At 37.4% G+C, this 27,341-nt stretch overlaps 1 protein-coding gene across 2 annotated transcripts in view; it reads right to left on the bottom strand.

Annotated features, from left to right (window-relative positions):
• Positions 1-27,341, bottom strand: part of LOC113569668 (metabotropic glutamate receptor 4-like) — a 94,306-nt gene that overhangs the window by 45,832 nt on the left and 21,133 nt on the right. For both annotated transcript variants that reach the window (XM_026997632.3, XM_035524710.2), the window contains exon 2: positions 19,218-20,085. In XM_026997632.3, coding sequence (XP_026853433.2) covers positions 19,218-19,745 — 528 coding nt within the window. In that variant the 5' untranslated portion in view covers positions 19,746-20,085. The remainder of the gene's footprint in view (positions 1-19,217; positions 20,086-27,341) is intronic.

Here is a 27,341-nt window from a genome sequence, read left to right as displayed (position 1 = left end):
CATGATGCAGCAGTAATACAACTGTGGCTGATTTCGGTATAAAGCCTGACCTGCCTGATATGATGCATTATCACAGTGACATGGGGGGAAGGGGTTCTAACTATCAAAGTTAGGTGAAATGAACTCTACCTACAACTGTGTTCCAGCCCTAGTCAGGACCAGCACTAGTTCTTGCCATGATTAATAGCTCTAAATCCCATTAAAAAGAACATGGTCCTTTTATTTTCCATTAAACACAGTTTTTCCAGCCATAGCGGATGTTACTAAGACTCATGCAGGTCTAAATGCAATGATGCATTTTATAGGTATCAGCGAAATCTTTTTAAAAGAACTGAAGTAATGCTTGTAAGACTAAAGCTAAAGGCACTCAGTTTCTTGTGACTGCATTTCAGCAAATCTATGCAGTAGATATTATGGGCAAATCACCAAAAAATGTACTTGAACTTAAATTGAAGTTTATTTGTCCAGTAATCTTAAAATCAAATGTACTTGAACTTAATCTGAAGTTTAGTTCCCCAGTAATCTTAAAATCAACGGGAAAGACCACAGGCTTCCACTTTGAGGAGGTATTTTTCAATTTGAAATTCTGTCCTCTCTGAAAGATTGAGGTCAGAGTCAACTGTATATCCTCCAGGGGGACATATAAAAGCAAACACACAGTTGGTAAAACTGCACTATGTAGTTTGTCATGACAGCAGACAGCTTTGTAGACCTGTAAAACTGATCTCTGTTTATTCAAGGGCAGTATTAGACTCCTCTAATCAGGAACACAGAAAGTCTCAGAGATTCTCTAGCATGTAAATTGAACCAAACTCAATCTCCATACCCTTTTGAATTTTATTCCCACCATTTCCACATAAGGAAAAGCTGAACTCCACTGTCTGCTATTTCTGCATCTTTGACCAAACAGAGTGTTCTGCCTCTTGGTAGAAGCCCCAGAATGAGCAGCTAGGCATGACAAAGCAGGCCGAATTAATTAAATGGCTCTAATATTACATGCACAGCCAGCTCATGTAAACCATTGGCCAAGAGTGCTCACCCAAGCACACAGCTAAAAAGGCCACAGAGAGCAGTATCATGCAAATGTTTTGTATCAGATAGGTCACTAAAGCTCATTTGAAGAGGAAAAATGGAAACTGCTATTTTTATTTTAAATAGTCCAAATACATTATTTACCAAATGAGATCCCTTTACTATGACCCCAAACCCAGAAGACACTAAATAGCTCAGGGGGTACAAAAACAAGCATCAGAACCATAAGATGAAACTACAAAGACAGGGTTCACTATTCACTCCATCTTTGGCTAGCTTTGAGCCACAACATAAAACAATTAAACATAAATCTACAGTTCTACAATGTCCTTTTCTGACTCTCAAAATTTTCATTCACAAATTTTCAGACAGAAAAAAACGTCACATTGTAAGGGTGAATAGCAATCCTGTCATATAGTAAATCACATGGATCATGCGCAATTAGTTTGCCCTCTGAGTGAAACAGTTTAGAGAACACAGGGCCATAGATTGTATAAAGGGCAGTTCTCCACTATAGGAAGATAGAACCTAATAGCCCAGAACAAGAAGTGTATGGACTATATTGTCAGTATCATGCTGAATGGACTAATATGCTAATATGGCTGCAGTACTGGGGGAACTAAAAAATAGGAATATGGATCATTGGAGTGCAATTTGTGTTGACAGAAACCACCATGCTGTGTTCTAACTGCAAAGCTGAAAGTGTTTTAATACATGAAAGCTGACTGACGATGTTTGTCATCTTTGATTCAGACTGATGCAGCATTTTGATGAAGCAATGTCAATATGACAACTGTAATAAACACCTTTTCCTCTGCTGCTCCTCCACCCTGACCTCTGCTTAAATCAGCATGCATATAACTGATATATCCATGTTGTCACTTGCAAGCTGAATAAATGGTAATACAGAGGTCTTAAACTGAGTTAGGAACTATAGTGAGAGTTGATGTGGCAACTGAAAGGCACTATCTGAGAGGGTACATGATAGTGTGTGTGTGGGGGGCAGGGCATGGCAGTGTGTAAGAGCCTGAGAAAACGAGGCTCGGGAGGCTATTTACAAGCTCCTCTTTATTTACGATGCTCCAGATTCATGTGTAATCGGCTCTCCCTCGGCTCACTGCCCAGGCTTCGGTACTGAGATTGCGCCACATGAAATTAGACAGAATCCAAAGGGAGGCAACAGCGACCCCAGGCTTGATGGTCCTCACTGATGGGCAGCTACCTATTTGCCTAGATTTCTGAAAGGACTCGTGGGCACACTTTATTATACAACCCGGCTTTGTTTATCATTGCTGTAAACATGAACGATCTGTGGGATGTAACTGTGGATTAGGGCAAGTAAAGGCTTGTAGCCTATACATTTACTGACAATATATTATTGAGGGTATATAAATAAACATGATATCTAACATCCAGTGATGAATACAAAATTGAAAGAAAGAATGAAAGGCTGCTTCTTTTAATCAGAATCTTTTCATCTCCTATTGCTAAATTATACCTACAGTCTGAAGTCACAGTGTCTGATTTCAGTAGCATAGATGACATCAGAGTCAATGGATAATGAGCTGTAACAAGAGACAGCCTCATCTGTCCCCTGATAGACATTTGGCTGGATGGAAAGCAGCCAAGTCTTGGTCATTCTGAGAGTCTCCTTCTCCCTGTATCTATACTTAGACAGGTGGGCAGGTGTATCTGTCAAGATATTTGGATATTTGTCAGATCTTTTGTTGATTGCATGTCTACAAACACAAATCTAATATGGTAAAGATGAAAACCTGAACCTGTATTGATCTGCTGTGGACAGATCATGATTGTGTTCTCAGTTCAGTGGTATATATTCCTAACATATATAATAATAGGCATCTTTTGAATGTATTGTTTATAATACATTATGTGGAATGGTAGCATAGTTAGTGGCATTTTTTTCTAAATATAAGAACAGAATATATAATAATTTAAGGTCCTATACAGCACAAAGCACTGATCTTACTACCAGCAGCATAATGCATAAGTTATGGGGCTGTAAGCACTAGAGGTAAAATATTGTAGCCACATTTAACTTAATCACATACAGAGAAACTGGGGTAAGTGTATTAGGCAAAACTTTTGGCAGCTGTTTGTAGAAATATCTCCACATGATGCACCAAATTAAATATTTATAGTTTTAATACTTCCCCCATTCTTTAGGATAAAGGCTCTGAAATAGCAATGATCTGAATGTATCAGTAATTCTTTATGCAAACATGTTGGCTCCTCTAAATGATAGAGCCAAAATGAAACTGGGTAGCCTAAAGGTAAAGCATACCCTGTGTGTGATTACCTTAGTCTAATTAAATCACATCTTCTAAATTAAACTGCATAATGCATTTCTGTATTCATATGCATGAACATGTAGACATGTTATAAATCAACACTTAATCCAGTTCCCAAATTTCATAAATACTGATTTCAACAGTATTACTAAACAACTTAAATACCTTACCCCCACAGAGCTAGCTAGTCACACTCTTTTCCTAAAATGATGTTAGGGTTTAACTTGGATTTTATGTTTCATATGCTGCTACATTATATTAGGTATCTCTCCAGAAAGGTTCTTTTCTTATTTATGTGTTGCAGTGATGACAAAGGTTGTCCAATAGACACTTCAAGCTGCTCATCTGGAACAGAGCTATTACAGGGTTCATTGGTGTATATGCCTAACAGCAAACCATAACATGATGGAATCAATATAAAAGTCCTCACTTTTGGTAGTGAAGAATATATCAGTCCACCAGTAACTATTTGTCAAAAACTGCCTAGATATACATTGATTATGCATATCACCTTTGTTATGTGAAATCAACAACGCATGTGGAATAAAGGTCAAAATGAAATGATCACATACTTCCTTTTCAAGACCTCTCATCAATGATTTAAAAATTAAGTATTTAGGTTAATTAGTACCCAGGCTTTCACTAATCATCCAGATACTAAGCTAATAAAGAGAAAATGACACAATCTATTGATCTTACACAGGGCATGCAGAATATTGTTTCAGTTGTGTGCTTACAGCCTGGTTGAGCTAAGATTACATGATTGCATGATTTGCTAGAGCTTTAAAAGAGATATTTATAGTACATTAAGTGGAGTGGTAGCAAAGTAAGTGTCATTTTTGTCTAATTATAATAAAATAATTCAAGATCAAGAATAAAAATACATGAAGTAATAGTTGTCAAAGTAACTGGCCCACACTATGAACTTACAATGTTTACCTTTAAACAGTAATGGAAGTATCTCTGAAGTATGTGTTCATGGATGAGACTTACAAAAGCATCGTACCTCTGAAACCCAGCTAGGCAATTTCTGTTTTGAAAAGCAGCTCTCAGAGCAGTGCCTGGTCTCTGGTGTGCTTGGTGGCTATCAGCACACCAGACACCATTACAATACAAGCAATGTTCTTACTGAACCATTTCCTGAGTCCCTTATTCAGATGTTATTTTTCCACTGCTTTTTTGCAGCAGTGCACAGCATCAGTCAAAACTGAGGAAAATGCCATTTCCCTGTCAAAGTCTATCTAAATGCTGTAAACTCACAGAGTTCTTTACAATATTCATTCTACGTAAAAGCTTAATAATAAACTTGCTCTCTTGCTGTCTAAGTCTGCATTTTGTGAATTTAGGTCTCGTCCCACGCAAGCAAACATCAGCACATTTGATGTTTTCTTCTGTAATGGCTTGCATAATATCGCCAAAGATAAAATCTCTTATCTAGTAGAATTACAGAGCTATCCATCTTTACTAAAACACAGGCCCTAATTTTGGCATGCATGCTTTTGGTAACAGTGGGAGTGTTCAGTGTAATGGCATTGTCTTTGGTTGTTGAGCTACTGAAGGTGTAGCTCTTAGACAGAAACACCCTCAATGCAACACAGGGTCATTTGTCTCCACGGAGACCTGTTATAGGAATAGTGTGAGAGGAACAGTGAAGTCCTTGAAAAGCTCTATTGAAGAAAATTACACATGAAAGTGTTTTTGTGAGTCAGGATGCTCTATTTGATATAATCCGACCCCATTTGGTGACCTAAGGAAAATCAGTAAAGAATATACTTATTTTGTGGTAAAGACTTCTACTCAGATGAGAATAAGTAAATCTAGAAAATATTGTGTAATGTCAGTAATTTACTAACACCACTCCAAGGGTTCCCTGTTGCCCTGTGACATGACAAGCACTATTGTTCTGCCATGACAAATTCTTATCATTTAACCACTCTCTTTCCATCCTCTAATAAAAGCAGTCAGCAAATGTACAATCAAGCAAACAATCTGATGCATACTTAATGATGTATGGTTGTAAACACACCAGAAAATACTGATGGTGAATCCCAACAAAGAGCATATCTATAAACGACAATGAAGAGTGGAGAAATAAGTTTCAGTAAGTATGCTATCGATGCTTGTCAGTGTGAACAGGACTCATTGGGCTTGACTATCACAACTCAACTAATGGCCCTGAAGAGAACTGGGCACACCAGAGATAGTGTTCAATGAGACTGTTAATCTTCATTCTGCTTTCTTTTCCTTGCTGAAGTGTTTAATAGTGACAGATACAGCTCCTCAGTCACAGTCTTTAATTCTAAGGAATGCACAACCAAAGAAAGCTTGGAATTGAATGAGGAGTGTATTAATTGTTTTCCACAACTCTTTATCAAGCTTCATACTCACTTTAAATGACCTCTTTCCAACAAACATGTATTGCTCTTCTAGCTTCTCTATTCAGCTACACTGAAAAACATCTAGATAATCAAAACAGCCATACTGTCATCGATTGCTCCCCTCTTACTGGTCATGTGGTACGGCCCGCCGCCTGCAGTGAGAGTTTCTTGGTTTTGTCATGATTGTAATGACGTCTAAATGTTTTGCACACACCTGCGCCTAGTTAATGTTGTTCTGGTTAGGGGGTTTATGTATTTAAACCCCTGATGGTGTGTGCATCAATGTCAGTCATTGCCACTGTTCACTTTGCCTTTGTTCGTGTCTGTGTTCAACATTTACGTTAGATGTGAGTGCCCCTGTTGTATACGTATGTCAATAAACGTCTGTCTCCGTTTGTCTCTGTCAAGGGAGTCTGTGCATCCTGCTCTGCGCCCTGCAGCAATCGGGCCATTGCACGTACAGAAAGAGAGATTAAGGTTATTAAGAATCAATGCTTTCCATGCATATGTTAAAACTGTACTTTTAAAATATGACAGCTGGTTTTAGATCACTATGAGATGTTAAAATTTAAACAAAAGCAGAGTAACCGATCTTAAGCAAAGTGGCTAGGAAACAATTTCCTGATTGTCTGCCAGTGCTGCATATGCTTTCTAACTACTGCTGTCATCTGGAGATTCACATGAAAAGAATGACTCACACTTAAACAAACAGCAGGAAGCCTGAGAACTATTACAGAAATTATAAACTTGGTTTTTCAAGGTCAGTTACGTAATCTGCAGGAAACCAAAACATTACTTTAAGTCAAAAGATGACATTGTAAATTTGGGAAGCTCCAGCTGCACTCCTACTATTTCGCACTTTACAGGATTTAAATATAGAGTCAAATAAAAATATTCATCCTCTCAGTATCCATGCATGATAAGAAGACTTGGTGAAGGAACACTAAGGAACGGCTGCTTGTGAGGAGTTAGGCAACACTGTGGTGGATAAAACAATCTCCTAACTTAATAAAGTGATAAAGAAAGACATCTTTCAATGCCCGAGAATGTTTTACTTCTATTTATGTATTATATTTAAAAACATTAGAGTCAATGTATTACTGGGTGTGAATTTACATAAAGATTGCTCTTTTGCATCCTTGCTGCTTCCCTAAAGTTATGTTATCTTATTAACTGGGTTAATCCTGCTCTTCTGGGTGAATTAATATCATTGAATACCACTCCAATACTATTTCCACTGTGCCAGTATTTCTCCCCTTCCCATGTTAAATGGATGGTTTCTATGTATCATTCAAAAATCTCATGTCCCTGCCACATACCTTGTGTTCCAGTTTCTCACCCTCTTTTAGCATCATAGCTAGCAAGTGAAAAATATCTAGTAATGTTTGTATACATGAATCAATATACTGTAGTGATTGTTCAATTCTAAGCAGACCTAAATTTGATCTTTTAGATCACTCTCTTATACATATCAAGGCACGCCAGTGACACCAAAAATGTATGTTGCAGAATCACCAAATAATTACAAATGTATCAAAACAGTCATTAGATCAGGTAACACTGATATTAACTACAGGAAAAATAAATGGTATTCAGTGCTAGCCTAAGGTACAGGCAATCTGTGCAATTTTCACTGTCCAGAGATGTAACCCTAAATCTACCATTCTGTCAGCACCAGGCTTATTTTGTGCATGAATTACAAAATTATTTTCAACAGCATCATCATCCATAGGTCCAAAGCAAAATATACTGTTAAATTGTTAATTACAATTTAAATTGTCCAGTCAATTACAATTAAATTGTCCAACCGTGCACCATTATATTCAACTTGAGCAGCATAGCAGGCTGTGAATCTGTGTCAGTGGGCAGTCAAGCAAGCATGCTTATTGGAATATTAGGACCACACCAGGACTGTCCTCAGCTAGCACTTATGAACCAGTTTGGGTTTTGTTATGTACAGCAGGGATGGGGGTGGGGGGTAAGGATGGTGCTAGCAATGTCAGGATGGTGAAGTAGGGTGGGGATGGTGTTAGGGATGTCAGGAATGGGCAGAATTGGGGATGATGTTAGGGATGCTGGGGAAATTTGGAATGCGGACAGGGTTAAAGTACATGGGGGTTAGGTGGAGATGGAGTTAGAGATGTGGGGGACAGTTTGGCTCTAGACCTTTCTCAAGGATTTATTAATGCTACTGAGTAAAAAAAAAAGTGTGTAGATTACATGATATAGCAAAAACAATTAAAGTCTTTGTATATAAAACGATATGCTGGTATGATGCATGTGTCAAGTTTGACTTTTGGGGGCCACTCTGAAAAATTACACTGGACATGCCACTGCTTGGAGGTTGTTTTCCAGCAGTAGATGACTTGTAATATATTTATGAAATGAAAAAGGTTTGTTGCACATAGCTTACTTTACAGCAAATTGGGATAAATATTTATGCTTTTGCCTGGTGATAAAATAGTTCCCACACTTACAAAGCTTCATAGTTCAAGCTGTCTTGTCATTGCGTGCTACAAACTGTAAATTGTGCATTTTTATTAATTTTCTTACTTGCATAATCACCAGATTGATTTAGACTTGCAGATACAGTCTAAGATACAAAGCTACAAGCTTTGCATTTCATATATTTTATATTTTATATCCAGACAGCTGGAAAGATGAGAAAATTAAGATCAATGTGCTCTTGTTTCATGTCCGCACATACTTTTCTTAATTATCTTATTTGATGTAAGTCCATATTGCATTAGTAGGATTTTTTCACAATACTGGTGCATCATAAAATTATATCTTTAGTGTTGTACTCACTTTGAACTGTACACATAGGATGTAGTAATGGTAGACTCGCGTTACCTTCATTTGATGGTTAGCAGTCAATATTCACAGTTAAGTCAGGTTTATTTAACACAATTATCTAGCACAGTATGGCTTTGTTCTGGAAATACATTTCATTTTCTCTGTAGTATAAGAAATATTGGCTCAGCTGACAAAGTGTTTTGTACTCAAGGATACACAACTTTGAAAGCTCATCATGATGTAGTTAAAATGAAGAACATGCTTTAAGACAGCAGTCTGATTGAGTAAATGCATGGGTCCAACTTGAAAAAAAACTCTAACTCTAAATATTAACATCTATTTTGTAAAATCAGATGACTTGGTAGTTATGCAGTTATACCTATGGTGATTGTAATCTTTTAAATAAAGTAATCCATTTATGGGATTTACATGAATAAAATTATTGCAAGATTTTCATCACATTTGTAGAGATAGATAGATTACACTTTATTCCTCTGATAGAACTTTGGCTTGTTAAGGTCTTCCCCTCCTGCCTCTCTCCCAAAATCCCTCTGGCACCACAACATATAGCAAGAGATATAAATTGAGCCTAACTCAGGTCTTATCATTTCTGGCTGACCATCTGACTTGTCATAGATCCAGGTGGGACTACATTAACCCTCTACCAGCCTATTGTACTCCAAGGAACTACAACCTTAAATTCCATCAGACTTTTATCCCTCAACTTCTTTTATCCCACAGAGATGTTTTACAGATATGTTTCTTTTCCTACAGCTTTACAAGGTAATTGACTTTAACTAGTGCCTACTATGATGTCAAACGGTAATAGGTCAGTAATGTATGGATACCTTAATATAATCTTGCAGTAATGCATGGCTATCTTAATATAATCTTCAAACTGTGATGTTTGTTTCTATGATTTGATAATTGTCCATTGTTTCATTATTCTCTTCATTACTTGTTCATTATTATCATAGGGCAGTCAACATCAGTGCAATAAACAATAACCTACAATAATTGCTAAAGTTTTAGTTAGTCAACATAGGAGCAGGGTCAGTGGTCATTTAAATAATCCACAAATAGATGGGCCTTCAGTCTGTGTTTGAAGACTGCAAGGGACTTCGCTTTCCGGACAGCAAGCGGAAGTTCGTTCCACCATCTAGGAGCCAGGACAGAGAATATCCTCACTGCTTGTCTTCCATGAGTTTTCAAGCATGGTATTTCAAGCTGAGCCATACTTGAGGTTCTAAGTACTCGAGGTATGGATAGGGCTTTGACCAGTGACATTATGTATGGAGGGGCTGGTCCATTTTTGGCTTCGTAGGCAAAATTAATTAATTATTAATTTTCATTATTCATCATAATCAATTTCCTTGTATGTTGCTTACCTCATGTTTATTGTAAACAAATTGTTAACCACTCCTACTTGTGTTTACTAGAAATCTTATATGAACCAATTAGACAAAATACATTAAGGTCAGTAGTTGCAGCTTCAGGAAAGTAGGAAAGGAATTAGATTTTCCAAACACTTCATCCATCATAGTGTTTGACACTGTTATTTGTAAAGGCAATAAGGTATGAAATTGTTTTAAAAATGTATGATTATTTTGTATGTTTAATTTGTGCTGAACTGTATGAGGATGCAATACATTTTTTTTTCCTTATCGAGAAAACAAAGGGTATTGAATATGCATGAACCAAGGCATCCCCTTTCTTTGGCATGTACCTGATAAACGTTCGACACCCCTGTCTAGTAGAGAGTTGAGATATAAGGAGGAAGGGATGCAGAGAAGGAAGGTGTTGGGGTCCCAAGTCTAGAGGTTAGAAGCGAGGCGTCTGCGAGGCCAGGGTTTTTTTTGTTTGTTTGTTGTTTTTAAATAAGCCAATAGCCTCTTCCTAAGTGATTACAACAGACTCAAGTCTCATGTTATTTTATTTAATTTATTTTTGTTTGTTTTTGTTTAATTTCTTATCCTCAGTTTGTGCTCATTAGGAATTGCTCATCACAACCTATGACTTTGATCAAGCAAACCCATCTTTCCTTGTGCTGATTGAGACTGAAGTTTTATCATGTGGCCAGCGATTTCTAGAATCATCCACAAAAGTAAGAACAACTAACAGGACCACTGATACCAAGACCCCTGCTTCTGAAAGGCTTAGTTAGAAAGGCCTCCGATTCTCTGACAGAGCCAGCTCTGGAAAGCCAGTCCAGCAGATCAAGGAAAGTCGGCTCATCATTGGCCTACATTGCTCATGCAGGGCTGAGCCTGCAGTGCGACGGAAACCAGACTCTCCCAGTACCATCCAGACAGTTCAACATGGTCGATCCTGACGATTTGTAAGGACAGACATTTCCTTTTTATGTTACCAGTTGGTATCAATATTTAATTTCAATGTTTATACATCAAAATTGGATTAGAAAATTGGATTTCTTCCATCTGCTAAACAGTGCACTCTGGCCTGGTTAGCCCCTCTCCTACGTTACTGTGATAATACATCTTTTACTTATTTGATTCCTTTAATTTTTCTTCCCTTTTTGTTTTTGTTTTTTTATTTGTTTGTTTGATTCACCCTGAATCTATTTTGGCTGAATGTGGTTTATGATGTTTATTTTGCTATTGCTCCAGGTTAGTGGTTTCTATACCTCTGGCCATTATCAACATATTTCTCAAATTCCCTTATGCAATTTTTCGCATGCTTTCTTTCTTTTTTTTTATCTATGTTTATTCAATAAACATACTCTTAGCAGCAATTCTGGTGATTCAAGAGTGGTATTCTAATTTTGGGTAAACAAGAAATAATCATGTTGTCAAACTTACAACTTTTATGAGTTGACACTGGTTGAGGGTGGTGTCCCAGTTTGTCTTTTCTCAATATTGATGGTCAAATTATTGAAGTATTCATATTGCTACATATTGCAGCCACAATATTAACACAAACGGGCCACATTTACAAAGGACTTTTTTGCTACATGCTTATGTGAGTTCAATCTAATCTAAAGAGGCTAGGGAAAGATAACAATTCAATTTTTATTCAACACAGATGATTAATTTGTTATTTGTTTTTTTACACCCAACAATGTTCTTCCTATGACCAGGTCTCTGTATGCTTGGCTGTTTCATGATCAGAATAACTGCATTTTTATGAAAAAAAAAAAAAAACTTTTGGAGATTTTCCAAAAGATGAGAAGTGTAACCTGGTTTTGAACTCAGTGTATTTTGAGGGACATGATCACTCTGACAAACTTGAGATGGGGTGTAAATTGAAACTAATCTCAGGCTATTAGGTAATTTCATTGTAGTCCCAGACAAGTGTAGTAGAGCATTGCCTTTGAGAAAAGAACTCCTTTATACCCTAGTGCCAGGAAGGATTCAGCACATTCAGACCTCTTAAACCTACAAACAAACTGCTGGTCCTTCTAATATAGAATGCCTGATATGATATTCTATTAAACAAAGACTATATCACTACATGCATTTATATCTTCATATTGCTAAGCACTGCATCTGCAATATACTATTTATAGGCACAGTGATGTCCATATCAGTCTCACATATGGTTTTATTACAACTCAATAGGCAGATAGTCAGATTAGTGGCACTGCCTTCTGCTCCTGTATTAACTCCTCAGAAACTCTTGACATTACTACTTGTAGACCGAATGGGGCTAAAGACTACTAATGGTTTTTGACATTGAATTTATTGTTTTAAATAAACCAGGTGTTTAAAATATCATTTACACCACTATTACTTTTCTATTGCTTATTCTATCTATGGTGAAAGTCAGCCAGAAAGCCCTAAAACAAGAAGAGTCAAGGCACAGCACCATTTATTGCATTGATTAGAAACAAGTTTGGGAAGTGTCAGAAGGACTGATGTGAGTAAACTACGAGAAAGCAATAAGGAAGACATTACAGGGGAAATGGCACCTCCTGAGACTACCCTGAGAGCTGAACCCTTAACTAAAAATAATCCACAGGCAGTTCTTCTCAACCATGGTAATAGCTCACGACAATGCACCACACCAACTGCTTTTGAACTACCCAACATAAATACAAAAACTCAGAAGAATTGCTTTTATATAGCCATTGTAGCCAATATAAATGATATTATATTAGTTCAATGATGATTCATTACATTTAAATACATTAAAGTGATCCATGTTCACAGAGTTAGTTTCAATATTTTGGTTGCAATAAATTGAAGAAACATTTTTAAATGACCTACCTGTTCATTTTTAGTGTGGGTGGGTAAAACCCCATATAGTCTCTATGATGTTAACTGGCCCCAAACCGATCCCTCAGCTCTTTAATTAGCTTTCATTCACCAGGAGTCAGAGACCTTCCCACAGAGTGGGTAAATTTCATTAACAAATGGATTCCCAATTATATTGAGTCTGATTGTGATGGAGCCTTTTAGGAAAAGTATGCCAAGTCTGTGTCAGTATAATCAAAGAGTCAAATGCTCCATTTCTCTGCCAAGAGGTAAAAGCCCTCATCAGTCAGAACTGAGAAAGCAGTAACTCTGAGTAACTCATCCCAAGGGAAAAGAAAATAAAAGTATTACACTAGAATACAAAGTGTCTTCCAAATTCTGGAATGGGTATGCTTCATGGAAATGTTGGACTAATAGGAGTTCTGTATAACAAAGCCATGAACTGGAGTAGACTAAATAAGGTGTGATGCAGCATTAATAACTATGAAAAGACTGAGCTATGGTGTTGATATTGCATAAAATTAAAACTGCCTGGTAATATGAATTTTGATGCACAATATATAGCACAGCCTTATTTTTCTGCTATACAGACACAAATATATATTTAAAAATTAAAAAAATAAAAATACTACTCATAGTGACAACACAGATGAATTAGAACAAACCGAGGGCAGCAAAATGACAAGGTTTGAAATCCTAGACATAGAAATGTACAGGCTTGAAGGCATGGTGATTCATAAATATGCAACGGATGTTTTCAGTGTCTGGCATTTAAACATTTGATAAACCTGAATAAAAAATAATGGAATAACACAACCTCAAAAAATAAAGCTCTAGACCTAATATTTTCAAACTACAATCACATTCATAGCTTTTCCTGATGAAAAATGTTCAGTTGATAAAATGGTAATTGGGGGAAAGGACGATAACATCTTATAAGGTTGTAATCCTCCTTGTAGTCATTACTGATTGTTTTAAATTTGGTCACCAAATAAAAGCCTGCAAAATATTCAAACCAAATCTAAGCTAAAACAACTATCCACAAAGAATTGTAAAGCCTCTGTCATGAGACCCTTCTTCTTCTAATATCTTAGCAGGAAAAAGCAGTTATAAATTAGTTTGGTCAGGACTATTCATTCAACAGAAAGCTTCCCCTTGTCCCAGCTGACCACTTGACAGGTTAAAGCAGCCAAGGGTGAGGGTGAAAGAATCTTTCAGCAACTACACTGCTATGAAATACCATGTAGTGACAAAAATCATCTGCAGTTAAACATCACAGTTTGGGAGGATGAGACATTGTCAGGTAGAAATCTATTTATAACCTTAGAACATGACCAATTCAACTGGCCTGATGCAAGCTACTGCTCAGAGTTAAAGTCAAAAGATTGGAAAAATGAAAGTAAAGGAAATGTATATGGCCATGTAGTCTCAGGCAACTTTCGGAAAACAGCATGATCATACAAGGACAGCAAGGCCAACTAGCTATACATATAACTGTTTTAATGTTTGTAGATAGAAGCAAAGGTAAGGCCTTGATGTGCATAATATAAGCAATGTAAAACTTCTGGAACTACTTTAAAGTAAAATTGCATATACTGAACTGTACAACAGTCCTTTATTAACGAAGTGAAAGCCACCCTTAGAAGAACTTGAGGAGTGTGCACAAAGGTTTTAGTGCAGATGCCACATTTTAAGTTCTGCCTAATGTTCTCTCATAAGGGCACTGTACAATTCCCTGCCTCAGAGTCATCAAGTCACATGGCCACTAATTTACTGCGAGCTGTTGTTGCATCTCCTTAGTGTTGTAGATTGTCTATATTTCTTTCAATCTAACTTCACAGTACAGAAATACACTGCCTGGCCAAAATAAAATGGTCACACATGCTAATATTCCGTTGGACCGCTTTTAGCTTTGATTATGGCACGCATTCGCTGTGGCATCATTTCCACAAGCTTCTGCAATGTCACAACATTTATTTCTGTCCAGCGCTGCATTAATTTTTCCCCAAGATCTTGTATTGATGATGGGAGATTTGGACCACTACGCAAAGTCTTTTCCAGCCCATCCTAAAGATTCTCAATCAGGTTCAGGTCTGGACTCTGTGGTGGCCAATCCATGTGTGAAAATGATGTCTCATGCTCCCTGAACCACTCTTTCACAATTTGAGCCCGATGAATCCTGGCATTGTCATCTTGGAATATGCCCGTGCCATCAGGGAAGAAAAAAAAATCCATTGATGGAATAACCTGGTCGTTCAGTATATTCAGGTAGGCAGCTGACCTCATTCTTTGGGCACATAATGTTGCTGAACCTAGACTTGACCAACTGCAGCAACCCCAGATCATAGAATTGCCCCCACAGGCTTATATGGCAGGTACTAGGCATGATGAGTGCATCACTTCAACCACCTCTCTTCTTACTCTGATGTGCCCATCACTCTGGAACAGGGTAAATCTGGACTCAACAGACCACATGACCTTCTTCCATTGCTCCAGAGTCCAATCTTTATGCTCTCTAGCAAATTAAAGACGTTTTTGCCGGTTAGCCTCACTGGCAAGTGGTTTTCTTAAGGCTACACAGCTGTTTAGTCCCAATCCCTTGAGTTCCCTTCGCATTGTGTGTGTGGAAATGCTCTTACTTTCACTATTAAACATATCCCTGAGTTCTGCTGTTTTTCTACGATTTGTTTTCACCACACATTTAAGTGATCGCCGATCACGATCATTCAAGATTTTTTTCTGACCACTTTCCCTCCTCAAAGATGATGTTTCCCCACTGTCCTTCCAATTTTTAATAATGTGTTGAACAGTTCTTAACCCAGTAGATTCAGTGATCTCCTTAGATGTTTTCTCTGCTTGATGCATGGCAATAATTTGACCCTTCTGAAACAGATTAACATCTTTTCCACGACCACAGGATGTGTCTTTCGACATGGTTGTTTAACAAATGAGAAGCTACTCACTGCATCAGTTAGGATTAAATAATTTGTTGCCAGTTGAAACATAATCACCCATGTAGTAATTATCCAATGGGAGACTCTTACCTATTTGCTTAGTTAAATCCAGGTGGTGACCTTTTTTTTTTGGCCAGGCAATGTATATTAAATATAAAGATATTGCATACATTTATGACAAAAAAAGTTGTCCAGTAAAGATATGACCATATAAAATGTAAAATGTGCATGCTATTTATATTAAAAGATTTATTTATTTTTATATCTTAGAAAATGTTAAGATCGCATTTTCACAGTGACTAACTGAGTCTGCTATATATGTTTTGAAGAGATTTTTCAAATGAATTTAGTATTTTTGTTGTCTTTTTTGTTACATGGTAGCACATGGTCAAAATAAAAAATTGGTAGAAACTGAAAAATATTTCTTAAATATATTAAATATAGGGCTGTAATTATTAGTCAATGTCACTATCAATGAATAAAATATATATGTTTATTGTCATAGTTTGCATGTATTATGAAAAATGCAGTGCCATTTTAAATAATTTCCTGTTTAAGATGACAGCATAAATTTGGTATGTTTAATCAGCATCATTCACAAAACCCCTACTTCAATACCCCTACTGCTTTCAAAATATGTTTATGGATGATCGAACTTCATTCAGATAGAGAATTTTTGTAAGAGTAAGAGCTTTTTTTTAGCTAGCTATTGTCACTGGCTCATGCTGCTTTATTAATATTAGTAAATAGTTCCACCTGTCATTTATGCATATTATATGTGTATAATGTGTGTTATGTGTATGCATGTATTTGACCAAATATCTATTTTACTGTTTCAGAAATGAGCATGAAATGAAATAGTACTTTTAAAAATGAACCTTAACAGATAACATCTGTCACATGGTAATAATGACTCATGTCTCTGTGTTATGATGCTGATAGAACACATATTAAGAAGTCCTACCCCAACAGAACAAGCCCATAACTGCTCTATCTTAAGCTTTTTCAATTAAGTGTTCTGATGAGTTCAGCAAGAAGAGCCAAGGAGGTGCAATTTGTAGCACCCAGCTGTTATGTGATGCTTATTTAAAATATTAATCAGGCAAAGAGCAGGGCACCTATCGCACCCCAGGGCTGAGGAGGCAGGTTTTTTCTAAGCTTGTCAGACTATGCTAGTGAAAGATGTGTGTGTGTGTGTGTGTGTTTATGTGCGAGATTTTATATGTGTATCAAGGTGTCATGCAATCATTTTCATTCTCTCTGATGCTTCAAAATCCATGTTTGATAAGCCAATGAGATAAACAGAATGATAGAATTAGATGAGAGAGCTTAAAACTCAGAGGGAACTAGATGAGACTGAAGTACGCTCTTCCTCTATGCAAAATCATCTGTCTGCCCCTCAGTAAACACTTCGCTCCAGCTCCTTCAATGAATGCAGTGAGACATCAACTCATTTACAGCTTTACTGTTTAATCTAGTAAAGCCTGCTCAAGCATAACAGAAAGGACCCATAGTCTAATAGTTTGGCAAGAATTTTCTTTACCCAAAAAGACTGCAAGATTTAATAATTTTGCTATCTCTATCTCTCAGTCTCTATCTTGTAAGTGCCATGATGTATAGTAATAGAACGTACTGGAGCCTGACAGTTGTTAAAATGTAATATTAACTCCAGCTGATCACCAGCAGGGCCAGTTAGACCCCTAGAAGCTCTAAACAGGCCAGAAAAGAGGTTTAGGATGAGGATGAGCCAACGACGCTGCCCATGAGTAAAATAATGTGATTGAAGAGGACGAATGAGTGGCATTTATAACTGAATGCAGGGAGGATTTCATATTCTGTGAGAATAGAGAAACAAGTGTACAGTTGACAAAGCGGAGAAAGGACACCACTCTAGCTGGAGAGGGAAGAGAGCCAGGCTTATGAGAGGCTGATTGAGGAAGGTTGAAGAGCACGAATAAAAGGTGTGAAAGCACAATTGCTGATGAAGAAGAATGTTTGGAAGGTTGGGGATCAAAGAGTTTAATGAGAGGGCAATCTCAGAACTGATTGTTAGTGCACAGTGGCGAACATATGTATAAGAAAGTGTGCAATCTAATCATACTGAGGAAGCACTGATTCAGACCACACTGTCTCTCCCTCAATAAGTAGTAGAGGTTTTAGCTGTAGGCTCTAATTAGGCTTATCACAGCATTTGTATCCAAGGGCTGTCTTCTTCTTCTTCTTCTTCTTCTTCTTCTTCTTCTTCTTCTTCTTCTTCTTCCTCTCTTTCTTGTCTCAGGTCCATACAGTATAAAAAAGTAAGGATCATTCTCAGACTCCAGACCAGCTGTAGGTGACAATCACAGCTAAGGTTTGTGCATCATTCATACACAGCAGGTGCAAATCTAATCAGAACCGCAAACAAAATTTAGTGGAATTACTACACAGAGCCCATTAAAAATATGTGACATTTTTGATCTTTTAGAATGATTCAAAATTCATGTAGCAAACAAAACAATAAATGATGACTTGTTCTCACTGCACCATGAGGAATCAGCATTGAGCTCTTGCATGGACTAGATATATTCTTATATGAAATTATGTTATCAAGTAGCATTTTCCTATTGAAAACTCCTTTGCTTTGTTGGACTAGACCTAATCTTTAGATCACTAGTTCATGTGGTCTAAAAATGTGTCATTATATAACAAAGCAAACCTAACACTTTTAGCTGAAGCTGATGTTTTACTGAAAGAAAAGGTTTAGTTTTTCATAATTATACATGTGTCCCTGCTCTCAGACTAATTAAGTGGGTTAGTGTAAAAATATTCTGGGACTATGAGTCCTGACAGGTAGACTGTTAATAGCAAGTGTGTTAGGCCAATCTGCAGAAAGTTTGCCCCAATTCACTATTACTATTGGTAAAGCAAAACTTACACAATGGAATTTTAGGAAGGCTTAGCTAAATGATTAATGTGTAACAAACACACAGAGTAAAGATATTCTCTAAAAACCTTTACTTAATATGCCAATAAAAAATTATGAGAACTTTGTTTATGGCATGTTAATTTTTATAAACAAAAGTCTGTTTGAATGTATTTCTTCTACTAGTGTTCTGTATAAAGGTGAATGAAATCATCAGTCACACAATTAATTATCATGTCCATGATTTGCATGTTCAAATTTTCCCCAAAGAGTTAAAACCTTGCTGTTTAACATTCATCAGCCTGACATATTACCTGACATAACAAAATAGATATCCAACATGCTTGAGAAATGTTTCATGTTTGAAAATGTCACTTTCTAAATCAAAGGTCTGTAGGTAATGCAGTGTGTATTGCAGCATTTCACAAATATAAATTAGAGCATAAATAAAGAGAAAGCATCATTATCAAGGGGAAAACATATCCACTTTTTTTATTATTTTTTATTCACTTTTTGAAAATGACCTGATGTGAGAATGTGAAAAGTGCCTCAGGATTTCAGGAAGGAGAACCTATACTACATGCCATTTGTGATGAGTGTTTACATGTAGACCTGAGCATGGTGCTTACCTTAAACAGACGTAGGATGTTGGCTACCATGATGGACACAGAGCTGGAAGAAGCGCCGATCACCCCCACAACTCTCTCAGGCTTGGTGATGATGGGCATGTCCCCGTTTGGACACTTCACATCCGTGGCATCTTTTTCTATGAGCGCCTGGACGAAGGTGAGGGACTGTTCCAGAGCGTGCGTGTCCCGGGAGCAGGTGTCCAGAATACGCGCCCCCAGCGTGATGTTGGGCAGCAGCTCGTGGTCGTTATTGATGCGGTCCAGAGCGAAAAGCATGGCCTCCAGCCTGTGAATGCCCTTCTCCTTCTTCAGCTCCCCGCAGGGCTTTCCACCATGACCCCGCGCATGCACCGGGAACAGGCCTCCCAGGGAGATGTCTCCATCAATGCGAATGGAGTTTGGATGAATATGGCCAGGGCCTTTGGGTCTTGCTGCCAGTGTGGCAAGAAAGAGACTAAGAAGAACCAGCAGCAGACATAAACTATAACAGCTGGTCCATCTAACTGCACTCAACAAGGCTGGCGACATTGCAAAAGGTTAGCTGTTATCCAAGTCCCTGTATTTCTCTAATCAGAAATGTTGGAATTGAGTAATCAGATGATCAATAGCAGCACTTCTCAGAAATCTAGAATCATTTTAAAGTTCTTTGTTTTATCAGTCTACCAAGATTGGCACTTTAAAGTAAAAACATTTCTAGAAGCAGATGTGTGTCATTCCATTGTGGGTCTGATCCATAAATATTTTCATCAGAGTGATTTAGTAAAGCTAATCATATGTATTTCCCCCCTCAGGTTTTTCAATCTCCCCTTTCTGAGGGAAAGTCTGGAGGTCCGAAACGCAGCAGAGCTTTGCCCACCTCAGTGATTTCCTGAAAAAGAGAAATGATGAGAAGGAATGAGTCACAAAAGAAGTGAAGAATGGAAGACACATCTGGACTGATATGCGTCTCGCTTTTTCTCCTGTTTTCTCTTGAATTCTTGCAGCATCTTGCGGGGAACTGCTCTCTGTCTGTCTGTCTCTCAATCTGTTTCTTTCTCTCTCTGTCTCTCTCTCTCTGTCTCTTTCTCCCTCTCATACACACGCACGCACGCACTCACGCATACACACACACACACACACACACACACACACACACACACACACACACACACAATCCTTCTGTGGCTGTGTATCTTGAATTTAAAAGGTTGCTATGGGCTCCCAAGGTCGAAAGGATTGATTGTTAGCTCCCACATGTCTGTTCTTACCGTTCTGAATGAAAGGGCTGCATTCTGATGAACCTCTTTTCTCTTTTCGGACCAAGATTCATTTGTTCTCTGTTATGGTATTTGTCTGTTTTATCTATCTTAAGGGACAGTGTATGATAAGGAAAATGATTTGTGCTGATGGAAATTATTCCTCATGCTGCATACTGATGTCAAACTGATATTTGCTATGCAAGTCTTCAAAGGATGAGCTTAGGCCATTTCTGTAAGATGTATGATGGAGGCTGTTAAAACAATGTACCTTCAATGCAAGTGAGAATTAAATGAGTATTAATTCATTACAGAAACATACAAATCCTCACATGGACTTTACATGCTTAGGTTCCCTTTTAGGATCCCTTCAGTAATTAAATGTTTTATTTTCTGTCACACAGCAATGTTAGATGATATATGGACATGTTCGAAGAATGACAGTCAGGTTGGTCAGTCTGATCTTGCATGTATTTTCATGCCCACGTGACAACTTCGTTACTTATAGTTATGATACAGTACTTGGCCTTTTTTTTTTTTTACCTTGTTCAACACTACTCGCCGTAGAAATTTAGCATGTGTTATTTGATTCAGAAAATACAGCAGCAGCCTGCAATGGTGTCAAAGGTGTTTAGGAGTTGCATCAATGTCAGTGTCAATCAAGTCAAATGTAATATATTTTTTCATTACAGCAGGAGTGTGAGGAACAGTAATTTATTGTAATGAGCTGCAGTTTACCAGTGTCAGCTTCTGAATTAATTCTAACCTCCACTGGCAGATGTTATGCAGCAGCAGCATACCATAATGGCCTGTAATCCCTACATTAAGCCAAGCTGACCAATTCCGACTTGCTCACACCTTCTCTCTCTCTTCCCTTTCCCACCTTTCCTGTTCTACTAATAAAATCCAGAGTGCACAACACTTCAAAGACTCACAATAGGGCTTCAGAAAGGACAGTGAGATGTTTTTTCAGCACTGCTTTGATAAGAGAACCCACATGAGAATATTTCCCCTGGAAATAAGGAGCTTGGTCCATATGTTCCACCTTCTCCCTTAAATTCCCAGGTGTAATTGCCTCTGTGCAACAGTAGGGAAATGTGCTATTTGCATGCAATACTCACAGAGACAGAATACTTAACTAATATCTCAGTGAGGTACGCAGGGGCATGCTCGGGCACCTGCTGCTAAAGGTCACTTATTACTCAAGTGCTCTGGGAATTGTCCCTCCTGGTCACAGCAGGCACTCCACCCAGACCCCATGTGCTACATCCATGATGTTCGCTGTGGAAGTTTAAATTAATAATGTGATTTCATTGCTTAAGTTGGTTTGATATAACTGATGAAGTCATTCATCCTACTTATCTTGATTTGCAAATACATATTTAGTCCACCATTTAAGGAAGTAGAAAGAATATGTAGTTTTGAAAAATATTACAAAAATCACTTTTTCAATAATGTTGGTAGCTTTAAAGGTGCATTGGTTGATTTCCCCCTTTTCTTACTAATTAAACTGTGAACTATTGAGAACATAATAAAACCAAAAAAAAAAAAAAAAAAAAAAGCCTCTTTTTAGCAATAGCACTAGAAGTGTATTGGGTGCCTGAATAAGTTAGGGTTAGGTTTAGGGTTAGTTAGTTTGGATAAGCTGCCTTGGATAAAGCAGCCTGCATCAAGTCAATTGTAAGTCGCTTAAGAAAAAAGCATCCGCTAAATGCCGTAAATGTAAATGTAAATCTATCACAAGGTGCTTGTACTGTGGATAAAAACTGATGTGCTGGCAAAAACTCATCAAGAAATGTAATAAAATATGAGGAAGTACTTTACATAATGAATTAGGTGGATAAACCATAGTTGAGAGCTAAGTAATGCTTTGGGTGAACCACCTTCAGAGAAATATTTTGGTGAACTGCATCACACTCCCTTGCAGTGAACAATAGCTAACACAGGTTGAGAATGATAAACTCATGGGGACCCATTATAAAGAAATATTAGACAGTGAAAACATGATACAAAACATGAAAACATGTTATAAAAAATGAATAAACCTTTTTAAATTACTCTAATTTTCCACATTTTTTCATGGGAAAAGTTCTCACTGTCGACTATAAGCAGTTTTGTAGTGGGCAACCACATATCAAAGTAAAATGCTAACACCATCACGGCAGAGATGTAGAGTACTTGGGTACCATGATTAGGCACTGAGTCTCTCCAAACGAAAGAACTCCATTTAATGGTATATCATTATACTTTGCCAAATAGAATAAATAAATTCTTTGCTGGGGGAGCGCAACATTGTAGCCAGCTCTTGAATCTTCAGTAATGCACCTTTAAAAATGATGTATGAATCTACCCCATTCCATTTCAACTCATTTCTCCATTATTCACTGAAATATGAAATAACTGGAATGGTCCTGGTATAGCAGAGGCATTTAAACATTTGCACTTAGGTGTGAATAGTATATATAGTGTGCCTTTTGAACATTGTTTTTAAAATTAATTACAATAAATAGTCAAAGACACGAATCTCTCTTGTAACAGAAATGTAATACCAACAAAATCTAAATAGGGTGGACTGTATTCTTAAAGATGACATATGGGAGAATCTTTAAAAAGTGCATATTTTCTTAAACAGTTATCACAGACTTGTTTAGTTCAATGTAATTCAAGGGTATACTAATCCCTAGAGAGATTTCAGTGCTTATTCAAACACTGCCTGAGGTTGTTTACTACATGTGTTTTAGTAATGCACAATTTCAAAAGGAACTACTGTGCTTATATGACTCTGTACTGCAACACAGGAAGTATAAACATCACATTTGTCAGAATGACTACAACAGCAGCTGTGAAGGTTTATCCTGGAAGGTGTCATGTTTGTCTCTATTAAAAGCAACATTTAAAGTTTCTTTAAAAAAATGGAAAAATAAAAATAATAAAAAAGGTTATTGTTCATTTTCTCATGTCTCGTGCATTGTTCTAGAATGTTTTATAAACAGCCATTACAGTAATAATTAACAATCTGCTCCTGTTCTTGTAAGTTTCTAAACAGACTGTGCTGCGAATGGACAATCATCTAACAAAATAAAGGTCTCTTTTAAATTGCTGTCTCAAAGGGCATCTTATAACTAGAGCAGAACCAATCTACCCCTTGCCAACAGCAATTGGTTTAAAGACAGAGTCCTGTCCATGCTGAACCAAACCTGTCATCTGTACCTTTGTTTTTGAAGATGTCTCCTTTTCTCAGCTTCAGCAAGCAGGCCGGACCGACACCGATCACTCAGCTAGAGGAGTAATTGATCTTAAAAGAACAATCTCCCTTCAGTCTCTCGACAAATAAGAAAAGGTGTCTGTGCCACACTGGACATGAGCTGAAAGAGGTGCTTGCAGTCTAAGAGATCCATTGCACACTTAATCACAGCAGCATCAACCAAAGAACAGAATCTATACCTCATAGCTCAACTCTGAGCCAAAGATGAAGCATCACAGATGGTATGAGCGAGGGTAATATAGAGGGAAGAGAGTACTAATGACACCACAGGGAGAAAAAAAAAAGGCCAAATGATACAGACTATGCTCTTTTTCTAAGTCTAAAAGTATTTTAGACAGATATCTTGCTGTCTTAATATTATGATGACATAAATTTTCCCCGAGTGTAAAGGGCATTGTGGAGAACCAATCTTCTATTACTAGTCTTGTATATTCTATTGTAAAGTTTTACTTTTTTTTTTTATTTAAAAATGTATATAGATTATCTTGCATTTGTATTTAATGTGAACCTTTTCCATTTTTTCCAGGTCCAAGAGGGATTACTGCAACAATAACTATAACAGTACAAACAGTAGTATAAATATTGTTGTAACAGTGAGCGTTAGGGGGCGGACACGTGCGGAGAAGAGCGAGATTTATTATGGGCAAATCCAAAATCAGAGTCATTGTAGCAGTCCAGGGTCATATTACCAACACGGAGATTACGGGGATACATGATTATAAAACAAGGGCTAGGATAAATGAAGGCAGACAGGAGTATCAGGCTATAGAAAACTCGGGGGTAACAAACACGAGGGCTAGGAAACACAAAGGCACAGAGTACAAACTTAACAAACACAATGATTTAAAATTATATGGATGCACAGAGTCAAGAAACAGAAACAAACAAACAAACAAACACACACACACACACACACACACACACACACACACACACACACACACACACAGCTCAAGACAGCGTTTAAATGCATGAAATAAATGAGGGACAGGTGTTGAAAATTAAACGAGGGTTGGAGAAAACGAAACTACAGAATGGAACTCTGGTACGCAAGACACGGAAAAACACGGAACACGGGAGGGATTAATCATGACAATTGTTATAACTATAACACTACAAACAGTATTTGACAAAAGACTAACAGTATTTTAAATATAAACAGTATTTGACAAAAGACAAAAATTTCTATTTGTTAGGTTCTGTGCTCATATATATATATATATATATATATATATATATATATATATATATATATATATATATATATATATATATATATATATGATATATTCTATAACTACAAAGTTAAAGTTGAAAGTGTAAAGTTGTAAAGTTGAGTTCAAAATAACAAACTGTGTAACAGCCTTACTGAAATATAATAGAACATGTTATTTTTTGACTGTGTTGGTTTTCCATTCACATAAATAGGCTTTCAACTTTGAATTGCATTGTGTTTGTGGAATTAGTTTGGGGCCAAAGAGGAGGGAAGGAAACACTCCATTAGGGCTGTTTTTCCTAACTGTCACTGGAGAATTGGTTGACCCATGATTGCACTCTGTGGGCAGAAGAAAGGCCACTAACAGAAAGACCTTTGGACAAAAGACAGCTCAAATCCACTCTTCACGGAAGTACAGTAACAATACAAATCTCAGTAATCCACTGGCAGTAATAGGCTGTTATCAGATGGCATCATCCCCATGGTGGGAGCACAGCAGATCCAGTGCCAATCTCTAGGCTTACACTCTGAATTCAGAGGTTTCACCACCAGTGCTGATGACACACAAGCTCCTAAAACTCCAGGCTGTCACTTAGCAATGGTGGCAAGCATAAGCACATCAACACACATTATCTTTCTCTACCAACTAGCGTTGTGCTCTTGAGGAGGAGGACTGGCTGCTGCTGTCTGCGTCCAGCTGTGTGCTCCTGGCTGCAAGGCCTGCCAAGATGTACCATACAATTTCAGTGTATTGAGTCAAAGAAAATAAATTATTCTTCTGTGGGATTTCTGCGGGGTTTCTGCAGGGTTTGGCTGTATGCAGAGTAAATATGGCTCTCCAGCTGTGTACTATAATTATAGTACATCTTATGTGTCAATTTAAAAACTAGCTTTCTAGTGGTTTGTTGCTATTTATTATAACAATTACATTGTGTGTGTGTGTGTGTGTGTGTGTGTGTGTGTGTGTGTGTGTGTGTGTGTGTGTGTGTATGTATATATATATACCTGCAGTATGTTTTATAATTGAAATAAAGCATTAATTTATGGATTAATGTATAGTATTGAAACTGCTGCTACAAAATCGAATGGAATCGAATCTGTCCACCAATCCAAACTGAACTTGACTGAAATACCCACAATATTTTCTCAAGCTCTTTGCCAATTTTGGACAAGAATCAAATAGTATCTTTCTGACCTGTACATGAGAATGTGAACACAGCAAACAGTTTGCTGACTTAGTGACCTTCAGAACTGCCATTACAGTCTCCATAATTGGAAGACAGGTCTTTAGAGTGAAATAAATCACTGTCACTCTCTAGCGGGAACTCAGCCATGTACTGTACACAGATAAGCTGCGGAGGTGGTTAATATTTAATCAGATGCCAGTAGTCTGGTGGGGAACAGGGGACCCACATCTAGCCTGAAGAAAAACATGCATCTCTGGAGTTGGGGATGTCACTGTGCAAAAAAATCCTTATGTCAGTAAAATGAGCAAAGGTTGATATCAGACTACACTGTGTGGAAACCTTTCACAGCTCAGCAACCGAGTGTGCATGGATGGATTCATCTGAGCACTAAACAATTAACCTGAAGTAAATCAAAGGCACTGTATAGACACTCTCTTAATACAATGTTATAAATAATATATGATTGTTCTGTACAGTACTGTCCACAGAGGTTTACATAATTCCTGAGAACGCAGAAGTTGTTTGTACGTTCCTATCCAGAGCAATATTTTGGACACTTTTTTATTAGTGTGCTGTTATTGCCTGTGATTCAAAGATGCTTGCACTGCTATTTACATTGGAAGAACATTTAAAGAAAAGTTAAGTCCACCGAGAGGGGAAGAGCATGGGACCTGATATTGTTGTAGTGAAGATAGAATACATCTTATTCCTCTGATAAAACTTTGGTTTGGGTTGTCTTCATTCCCATTGCCCATGGACAAGAACCAGGACCCCTGTGTTGCCACAACTCCTAGTAACAAAGCTATAAAACAGCCCTAGCTGATAGCTTAAGCCACCCTTAGTATTTTTGCAATAAGACAGCATAGAAATGTAAGTCAAACATTTTCTGTATCTGTGGAATCTGCCCTTTCAGTTTTGTTGATAGTAAAAACAAAGAGCCTATCAGAAGTTATCATCAGCTGCCTCTCATTGTGTGAGAGGCAGGTGCGTTCATGCATTTGTGGCAGTCATCTTTTAACCATCTAATCACTGTGTGTGATTGATGAATTTGTGTGATTGTGTGATTTATGTAGTAATAAAAACCAAAAAAATCTGATAGACTACAGTGCAGGGCAAGTATTTTGTGTAACTTCACCTTACACTTGAGCAATAGCAGGAAAAGACTAAATCTAAAGAAGAATTCTAAGAAGTGTTGAAAGAAGCCTGGTACAATATACCAGA

The sequence above is a fragment of the Electrophorus electricus genome, chromosome 7 (genome assembly GCF_041902795.1).
Source record: "Electrophorus electricus isolate QZ-2024a chromosome 7, ASM4190279v1, whole genome shotgun sequence".
Taxonomy (NCBI): Eukaryota; Metazoa; Chordata; class Actinopteri; order Gymnotiformes; family Gymnotidae; genus Electrophorus; species Electrophorus electricus.
This window is presented reverse-complemented; position numbering and strand designations above follow the sequence as displayed.